General features: G+C 34.0%; 1 protein-coding gene across 2 annotated transcripts; it reads left to right on the forward strand.

Annotated features, from left to right (window-relative positions):
- The first annotated feature begins 570 nt into the window (after window positions 1–570).
- LOC111292695 (uncharacterized) lies at window positions 571–9,516 on the forward strand. Of its 2 annotated transcripts, XM_022885205.2 has the most exons (10): window positions 572–1,300; window positions 3,190–3,287; window positions 3,379–3,424; window positions 3,703–3,785; window positions 3,866–3,930; window positions 4,793–4,854; window positions 7,603–7,662; window positions 7,891–7,923; window positions 8,720–8,785; window positions 8,872–9,516. In XM_022885205.2, exons 1-10 carry the CDS (start codon window positions 836–838, stop codon window positions 8,914–8,916), a joined length of 1,023 nt encoding a protein of 340 aa, XP_022740940.2. In that variant the 5' UTR covers window positions 572–835; the 3' UTR covers window positions 8,917–9,516. The 2 variants fall into 2 exon arrangements, with proteins under 2 accessions (XP_089622939.1, XP_022740940.2); XM_089766813.1 differs by lacking the exons at window positions 3,190–3,287; window positions 3,379–3,424 and having other exon boundaries at window positions 571–1,300.
- Window positions 9,517–10,276: the final 760 nt, after the last annotated feature.

The raw sequence follows: 10,276 nt of genomic DNA on the forward strand, positions 1-10,276 counted from the left end.
AATTAAAGTAATGCAATTATTGTTAATAAAAAATTTTCAACTTTTTTGTCAACAAAAAAATATTATTACAAAGTAAAATATTAATATACGTTGTAATAAAAAACTCTTAATCCTTTTTCCGAAGATAATTAATTCAACATTGTTAGAGTCCTAGACAAGACAACTAAGTCTTTTTAATAATATTTATTATTCAATTTTATGAAATTTGAATATTTTAACTTTTATTTAAAATTGTATGATGGACTAAAAAATAATAGATAATATTTAAGGATAAAATTAATATATAATATATATTCATGCAAACATATTATTTTTAAAATTTTAGCATTAATATTTTTGTAATATTTTTATTTAATTATATAAAAATAAATTAATATTTAATTCAAAATTAAAAAAAATGTTTATAACTTATAAATTTTAAAAAATATTTTGAATTTATCTGAGCAATAAGCCTACCCATATCAAATCAAACCAAATTTAAAATTATCTAAATTTGAAAAAACCTGAATCAAAAAAAATCTAAACCCAATATAACCGAACCGAAAATAAACTGTAACCCAAAAAATCAAGAAAGTTAAACCGAACCGCCCAACCCGTTTGCCACCTCTAAATATCTGTAGTTCAGTTAATAGAAGCCGTGGCGATGGCGATGCCCAAATTTATCCATTGCTCCCTGCGTGAGCTACCGCCTTCGCCTTACAACAAATACAAAAGGAGTAAAACTGCAACTCTTCTCTCTTGACTGTCAAATATCAGCTGAGTTTTGAAATCTTAAAATTTAAAACAGAATCCACAACAAACGAAGTGCTAAATCCATATCCTTACCAATAGTAACATGGCGTCCTCCATTTCCTTCACGTCGACACCCCCTTCCACTTTCCCTTTGTTCCACCATAAAAATCCATTCCCTTCCCATCCAATCTCAGTCCCCTGCCAAAACCCCAGCAACAGCTCTGCCTCTGCATTACTCCCTCTCTGCTTTGCTGCTAAGTCCCACGCGGGTGGACCTGTCAAGAAACGGTCGTCCTTAGCGGCAGGGAATAAGAAGAGGAGGAAGAGAAAAAGCGGGGATGGTGATGATAAATTGAAGGAGCTGAGTTTGAGGGATTTTGAGATTGTGGAAGAAAATGATGATGTTGATGAAGAGTCGTTGTCATCTTCTTCTTCTACTACTAATACTACTACTACTACGCGTTCCTTAGCATATCATCCTCCACCACTGCCCAAACCGCCTGCTGGGTTTGTTGTTGATGACACCGGCAGGGTTCTTATGGCCTCAAACAAGAGAATTGCCACTATTGTGAGTTTTTTTGAAGCCTTTGGTTATTACTTTCACTTACTGAACTAAGGTTTGGTTGTTGATTTTGCAATTTGCTTGTTTCTCGAATTGAAAAAAAGCAGAAATCATAAAATTATAAACTTTTTTAATGGTTTTGAATAATTTTTTAAAATTAGCATTGTAAAATTGAAAATGCAATGCATAACTTTATTTTCATATCAATTAACTGATTATGTTATAAATATCTATTTACTAGAAGACTGTATAATATTTGACTGCTCTAAGCATTAAGAAAAAGACTTCTCTTTTGCATTTGTAAACATGATATATTGGGTAAATTAATCATTGCTATTTGAAGAAGTATATCAGTATTAGCATAGATAACTGATAGTGTTGTTAAAGTCTATTATCATCCAGATGCTTCTAGCACTAGAAAATTAGATAACAATTCACTGATTTTGACATGTGTAGCTTTTCACAGTAAGCTACCTTGGATTTTTGAAGTTACTTATTGACAATTGACCAGCTTCTCTATGCATGATTAGGGTTGTAAACAAGTTGAGTTAAGCCCAGTCTAGTACCTTTCTCAAGCTCGGCTTATGAGCTGGACACAAAGAGGCATAGCTACAAGTGATAAAATAAAGACTAGATGAAAGAAAGCCAAAAATGCTTCAGATTAGCATTTTTTGGCTGAGTATCCTTGTTAGTATGACTCAGAATAGAAAAAGACTATGAGATTGGATTAGATTGCAAAAGGTGTCAGTAAGGGTAGGCAATGCCATTAACTCGGCCAAATCAATGCCCTAATGAAATCATGCTTATAACTGTGTTTTTAATGTAGAAAAGGTAGGGAAAGAGGGAGAAAACAGAACCTAGAAAGAAATCTCAGGGAAAGGTGAAGTATGGGGGAATTTAGGGGAGAGAAGCAGATAGAACCAAGAGAGGATAATCTCAAAATTAAATATTTTCACCTCTTAATAATCCATATCTAAAGCTACCAATAATTGAAATAACATAAGGTACCTGTTGGTTACACCCTAAACCCTAATATAAATGTGAACTACATGCGTTTTATTTTTATTACCCTATTTGACTTTCAAGGAGCTTAAGGAAAAACCTTTGACTTTGGTGTACCTTATATTAAAATTTTAATTTTTTGTAAAACTGATGTTCTATGAATTTTAATGCAAAAAAATAAAGAAAATGAAGAAATAATTTTAAATTATAGAAAAAAAATAAGAGTACTAGGTGTTCATAAAAGAAAAGAGGACATAGTTTTGGAACATCAAAAAGAAGATGGGCACAGAAAATGAGACTGAGGGAGTGTTAAACATAATCCTAAAATATCTTAAATTCTAGAAATGACAATAAAGCCCTTAAAAAGTATGACAAAGTAGTTACATAAAGTCTTAAAATAATTTTTTAATTCTGCAATCAGCCTCTTTTTGTCCTTCATCAGTTTAACTGCAGCTAAATTGCTGTGTGTGATAGCAGCTATAATGTTTAGCAGTCAAAGCTAGCTATGTCGTTTAATTGCTTAAAAAGCTTGACTTATCTTTTTCCATTCATGTCTTGTTCTACCACTCTGCTCTGTCTGATTCCAGTTACTTTACTCAGGCAAGTCCCAAAAATTTTCAACCGTACCTTGGGTTACATCTATTTTGGGATTAGAATATGCCAATAAATCCTTTCCAATATAAATGAAAGAGAGTTTACAATGATGCATTGAGTGCTTTGTTCTAATGCTCTCCATGCTCATTAAGTAAAATAGTTATTGCTTGTTGTGACCATAAATTTTTCATAACTTGTTCTAAATGAGTTATTTTTTTGCTTTTTCTTTATTCTAGTAAACAGATTAAGTTGTTTGCTTCTTTTCATCTCTAAATTTAATCTAAAGAAGTTATGGACAGGTTGATTCTGTCAACAACAACCCATTAGAGTGTGTTATAAGGAGGGTATTCAAAAGTTCTCGGGGGGATGATTGTATGCTGCTCTGCCCAGTTGACACATACGTATTGTTGCTGTCTAATTCATGGGAAAAATATATGACATTAACTATTGCTGATTCTAGATATTTGATAAGAGCTTGGTTTCTGCAGGCCTGTTCAGATATTAAAGAATACAAATATTGATGGATGGTCAGCTGTATGTTTCCTTTTCCACATTGGTTTTTATTCCTGCCTTGAATCATTTTAGATTTATTTGTTAACTATGGAATTTTCCCTGTGGAAGATTTGGTTGGGAGTACTTTTTTTAATAGCCATTGAAAGGACTTTTGATTGTGTAGGATTCATTAATGGTTGTTTCTTTATGATAGAAGAAAACATCCCATATCCATCCCGCCGAAGAACTATCAACTCATCTTTCCCTCTTCCACAGGGTCTACAACCATGCTAACCTACCTACATGCTTCTTCGTTTCAGGTCAGTGATGAAGAAGTTGAAGCTATTCTTCCTATTGCTGCATATGCTCTTGCCAAAATACATATGCATCTGGTCCACAGCGGGTGTGTTCATAAAATCAGTATAGCTTGTTTCTCCTTGATTTCTTGATAATATATATTCCATTATCTTCGTGTTGCATTAGATTCTGTTATACAGCTCGTGGAGGATTCTGCTACGCAGAAGATGACATATTTGATTTCCGCACAGGCAATCTCTTCTTCTTATCAGCTTTATGCTTTTGCTTTTGGCTTTTATGGTTTTCTAACATGTTTGACTGGACATTCTCCAAAGTTAAAAGTCATGCAAACTTTTCTGAACTTTTTTAGTGAACTTCTCCGAACTTTTAATGTAGGGTGAATTGAAGAGATCTGCCTCTGCAGATTTTGAGGCAGTCTGAAGGGTGAAAAGTATGTTTTTAGGTTTTGGCATTGTAGAGAACTAAATGTGTGAGGCAAAGCTATAGTTGCGGAATTTTACCTCTAAAAGGAGTACCAAGTTTGAAGCCCCATCTTTCCCTATTTAACTATATATAAGAAAGAAAAAGAAGTTTTGAATTTGAGTATTTCTTTTGCCCTTGTGAGTGAAGGGAGAGGCAAAGAGAGTTAGAGGGTAGGGCATTCTATTTCTCCTTGTTTGGAGCTTGTTTAAAGGCAAGTGAATGGTAGCATCACCTTACCACACATTTTCTGCCCTGCTCTTTTCCTCTGAATTGCAGAAAATTCGGGGATGAACATTCCTCTTTTAATGAAGCTTTCCAATCTCCAGAAACTATCCTTGTAGATTAATTTTCAATCTACCTATAATTAAGATAAGACAACAGCATGATCCTTTATGGATTCTAAGCAATATTGTGGAGAGGTTGCTTGGTTGAATGGGGTGAGAATTATTGGGGTGTTAGGATTCAAGAAGTACGAAGAAACAATTCAGCTTAGGATCTGGGTATGCTGCACTTTATAGATGACATTGATTTGCTTTCTTTAGCTTTCCCTGTTTTCTTCTGACACCGTCCAATACTTATTAGGTATGTTGTGAGATATGCTATGTTTATGCTTGGTGCTTAATTTTGCAGATGATGGTCAAGATATAGATGGCTTGCCAACTGAAGGCATAGAAATTACATGCTTCCATCTAGTAATAACCCACAATTTTCTTTCCATTTCAATGTTTCATCTGAAGTTGATCTGGCTTGCATAAGTTAAAGCTCTTCTTTATAGAGCTGCATTGCTGCATTTACATCATGATTAAGAATTTTCGAACTGCTATTTTGTTTGCTAATGTGCTCTTATTTGTTGGAATGATAATCTTGTGATTCCTAATAGTTAAAGCTTTTGGTGAAAATTGATTTTCTATTTTATTGTCTGATAGTATCTAGGGAACATGGAAGTGTAAAGTTGAGCAATAGCAGATAATGGGAAACTTGAGAATAGTGAAATTGTATTGTCATTGACAACTGAAGGTGTCAATTTGGCAGGTCAGGTTGGGTTTAGGTCAGGTGATTTTGAGTTGAAGAAAAAATTGGGTTGTCTCGGGTTTGGGTCAAAGTTTAGGTCTTTTGGGTTTGACGCTTGGGTTATTTGGGTTTGGATCATCGGGTTAGGGTCCAAATTGTTGAGTTTTAAAGTCAAATTAGTTTAATTCTAAGTCATTTTGGGATAGACTTTCAGGTCATTCAGGTTTAGGACATTGGGATAGAGATTTATATTCTAACTATGTGGCATTGACATTATAGAGCTTTTGATGTAGAACAATTAGTCTCTAACTAAGTTCCCAAGAAAATAGTCTAAAAACTTAATTTCAAAATCTCAATACTCAATTCTCAATATCAAAATCTTGACTATTAAATGCCCCCTCTCAAAGTCTCACAAAACCCTATTAATATGAGCTTCCTCGTAAACTTAATTTTAAGCCACATAATAAAACAAATTCCACCAAATAAATAAGGAAAATTCAAATAAAATAAATCCAAGAAAGCCCAAATAAAGGAAAGCGTATTTTATCATTTGCACCTAGAATAAATAAACATTCTTCCAAAATTAGGAGGTCGTTGCTTTATCTTGTCACCAATTTTCTCCATACCTTCTTAAAAATCATCAGTCATCATGTCCTTTTCTTGTTGAATAACATTATTGTTGATCTTCCTGTGAATTTTATCATCTTCAGTTTGAAGCAAATCAGTCTTCACTTTTGCTAAATCTGCTTTCTGTGATGCATTGGTATAACTTGGTCTTGTTCTTTGTCGGTGCTTCTAACTTGTTAGGATATCATTTGTTTCTGGTATTATATCTTAGTGCCTTAAATATTTTGTAAAACCATATGTTAAGGGCCAACTACTTGTATTTTCCAAAAATGATGCCTCTTAAATCGGTTATTACTCTCTCAGTATTACCTCTAGAACCACTTAGTAGTCTGTGTTCATAGACATTTGTGAAATCACAGTGAGAACTACTGACTGGGAAATTTTGAGTGGTCATGTCATTTCCAAGGAATATTAATTATACTGCAAATGCTGGATTCATTTATATTCCCTTGTGTTGCAAAATAAAAGTTCTATAACATGTTGAAACTCTTCCCTGCTTTTTATAAACCTCCTTGTTGATCCACTTGTGGGAGAAATAATGCTGGGTCTTTTCTGAGTTTATTAGTTCTTAAGTTTAGGAGTTAGATCTTTATATTTTCAATTTATTTTTCCTTCATTTCTCTAGTTCTCTTTCTTTTCTTTTTTTGGCCAGATAGTTCTCTTTCAATACTCATGTTTACCCTTCACATATGAGGGTTGCATCCTCTTTTGGGTATTTTGAGCAAGCCTTTTATCAATCATAATTCGGCTTTTATTCCCTTTTTTATGGTGGCAGTAACTTTTATTCATATAAGATTGGGTGTCTTACCATCCATTTTCCTAACCTTTGTTGATGTGAGTTTGCTGTTAAAATTTGATGCTTTTTTAAAATTTGATGCTTTATATAAATAGAGTGATACTGACTTGATATGTATTTAGATGGTTCTCATGCCCTGTGACCTAAAATATAGTAGTTACTTTTTAACAGCCACAGAGATGCATCTAAAAACGCATCATTCATTAAATACGTGAATCTTACTGCAGTTTATTGAATACCCTCTTGGTGCCCATGTTTGACTTTTGCATGATTGTTGCATCCTCTTTTGGGTATTTTTATGTTTCTCACTTTTAACTCTTGTTCATAAAAAGATTGGATGTATTAGCGTCATTTTCCTACCCTTTGTTTGACTTGAGGTCTCGCTGTTAACATTTGATGCTTTATGTTAAAAGAGTGATGCAGAGTTTATATGTATATGGAAGCTTCTCATGCACTATGACCTAGAATATTGCACTTATTGTGTAAATGCTCACACATGGCATATTTTAAAATGCATGAATCTCACCGCAGTTTATTATTGTTGTTTTTTTTGTTCCACATAAGTTTGCATTTAAAAGTTACTCATCTGATAATAATTGGAAGTTCTCTTGTATAATAGATAGTTGTTTGATTATTAAGGTAGGAGGTGGGGCTGGAGGAAAATTAATCTCCTCTGTACGTATTTTGGTGTTCAGATAACATGTGAATCAATTTTTTTGTCCAGAATTGTAGATAGAATCCGTTTATTTACTCAGAAGCTATGGAAGTGAAAAGAGCTATTTAACCTTTTTAGAAACAAATTTGAATTCCATTTTAAAAACTCTTAAGTGATTTTGTTTAAGGTCCATCACCAAAAGAGTATTTGCTACATAAATATAGTAAAAGAGGTTTAGCTATGTAAACATACAGACATTTGAAAATAGGGATATAACAGTCATTATTATTATTGTTATTCTTATTATTATATAATTAGACTTTTCTTACCAAATCCTGATTTTCTATGCAGAATGGTGCACATTATATGATTTATACACCGTCTGATCCACTTCTCTTTGTTGCTGTCAAGGTAACTATAAATATCGTTGAAGAAATTACCGTTTCAGGCTTAAATGTTGCTGGGCTTCCAGTTTTTTTTTGAATTATATTCTCTTGTGTCTAGAGTCTGGATTTTAAATTCATGTCTACAACCTAATAGCTTTAGAACCACTAAAAGGGAAATAAAAAAAGAGAAAGAAACATTATGAAGATTATAATGAACTGGGAAGCTGATAAAGCTGGGTTCCGGTTTCTGCAGGATCAGAATGGAATGCTGCAAATTGCTGATGATGTAAGCAATATTTTATATTTTGCAATAGTAATTATTGAAGGTTTTTTTACTACTTAATTCTCTATTCCTCTAGATTATAACAGGGCGATAAATAGTGGTATACATTCATTCTCTGTTATCAAGAATATTGTATTGTAATATACCTCTCTTGCTCTTGGTGTTCAATTTGCATGTTAATCTGCATGTACATGCTAACTCTCATTTAGAGCCCTTTACCCACTAACTTAAATAAGTTCCAGTGTGATTCAGTACACCATTTTTCCATCTCTAACCACTTATGAATTTTGGTATGGAACTTGGAAAAAGTTACATGAAACAAACTTGTTGTTTTGAAGGCTTTGAGGCAAATTGAGAGCCAAGGGAGCATTTTGCCTGGCAGCAATCATGCCTAAGCGGTTTCAAATGCTGAATCACTCTGCATTGCCCTGATTCATTAGGAATGATCTGTCTATCTCTCTTGCGCTCTTTCTCTTGCCCAATATAATTTGAGGCCCAATCTGCACGGCATGTCCTATAGCTGTTTGCTTTTGGTCTAAGTTTTGTTTTGCGGGCATAGAACTTTGTGTGTGTTTTTGTGTGTGTGTGTGTGTGTGTATTTGAGGGAGAGACAGACAGATCCATATTTTCCTAGATTATGTACGCTGGAGGATCTTCCTCACTTGAGAGGAATGATGCTGAGCAGTTGCTTTTCGGTTTGCAACCATCTATTGCCCTTGTATCTTCTCTTTATGTGAAAAAGGTTGTATGACCACATATTCGTGTATACCTCTAAGTAGTGTGTACCATGTGCTAACAGGATCTCCTGGAGGACCCTGCTATCATGAGTGCCATTGATGAGGAAATTGAGTTTAATGCATTGGTGGTATGCCACGCTACTTATTACCTTATGTCAATCTGCTACTGAAATGACCTAATGATTGTTGTGGTTTTTATTCTCATTTTTTGCAGGAAGAAGAAGCTGCTCTTCTAGAATCATTGTTAGGTGATAGATGAGCAGGTTGCTCACATCAACTTTTTAGGTTGCCCAAACTGTGTTTATCTGGAAGAGGCCCGTTAATGTGTAGTTGAGGATTCATGGCAGCATCAACAGGAAGTCGATTAGTGTGCTAGTTGACAGTGGGAGCACACATAGCTTTATTACACCTAGATGAGCTAAGGAAGGGATAGAACTGTTGCATACCAGTCCATTAGCCATAAATGTAGCCAATGGAGAGAAGTTATACAGCATAGCAAAATGTAGACAGTTGAAATGGATGATGCAGGGCCATTCATTCATTTATGACTTGAGGGTTTTACCTACGGGAGGTAGTAATATGATTTTGGGGGTTGACTGAATGAAAAGGTATAGCCCTCTAGTTTTTGACTTTAATGATTTGTCATTGTCATTCCAAAAGGATGGTAAACAAGTTACTCTCAAAAGAGGATAGCCTCAGGCATCGCTCAAACTCATATATGGGGAAAAACTATAGAAGTTAGTAGGGAAAGGTTCTGGTTGATGGGAGAATTATATATGATTAGTGTTGAATGTGATAAAACAAAAACTCCCACTTGAGTTGTAGAATTACTTGCAGCCTATTTAATATCTTTAAGGAACCACAATGACTCCCACTAAAAAGGACTCATGACCATAGCATTCCTCTGACGGTTGGGTCACAACCTGTTAAATGGAGACAACATAGATTTGCTCAAATTTGCTCTGCTTTCTTGCACAGCACCTTTGGTCAGCCAATCTTCTACACAACACCCCCTACCCTAGCTTACGTGCTTTTTTCCTTGTAGTGTCAGCTCCAATCATTGCACCAACAGTTAAATTCATCACAGAATTGATCTTCAATTTAGTTTAATCAGGGTTTTGGACTTGCAATTTTGATATAATTTTAGGCAAATTCACAATTGTCAAAAAAAGCCCAACATTCAGGTTTTGTTTGGTACAAAAGATAGAAAATAGAAAGAGAAAAAGATAAAAAAACTGTTTAATTCAGTGGTTATTTATAAAAAAAGGAGAAAGAACAATTTATAAGCTTTTAAAAGAATTAAACAATGAAAAACAACTATCAACACCTTTAGTTTACAAGAGTAGTTGTTCGGATCTTGTTTTGTTAATCTCATGTTTTATTCATAGTTTGAAGGGTATAATAGCTAATTTGAGTAGCTAATTTTGGTCAAAAGGCTCACTTGCCATAGTTGATTGTATGCATTGAACATGCAAACTTTTTTATTGATGTGAGCCAATTCAAGTTCAATTATTTGAAAAGCAAGATAAACAAGTTTGCACACAAGTTGATGAAACAAACAAACAAGTTTTCAAAAGAGTTTGGTTTTATTCAAATGCCACAGGTTATATGTTTTGAAC

The sequence above is a fragment of the Durio zibethinus genome, chromosome 10 (assembly GCF_047325235.1).
Source record: "Durio zibethinus cultivar Kanyao isolate XHJ-2024 chromosome 10, ASM4732523v1, whole genome shotgun sequence".
In the NCBI taxonomy this organism is placed as follows: domain Eukaryota; kingdom Viridiplantae; phylum Streptophyta; class Magnoliopsida; order Malvales; family Malvaceae; genus Durio; species Durio zibethinus.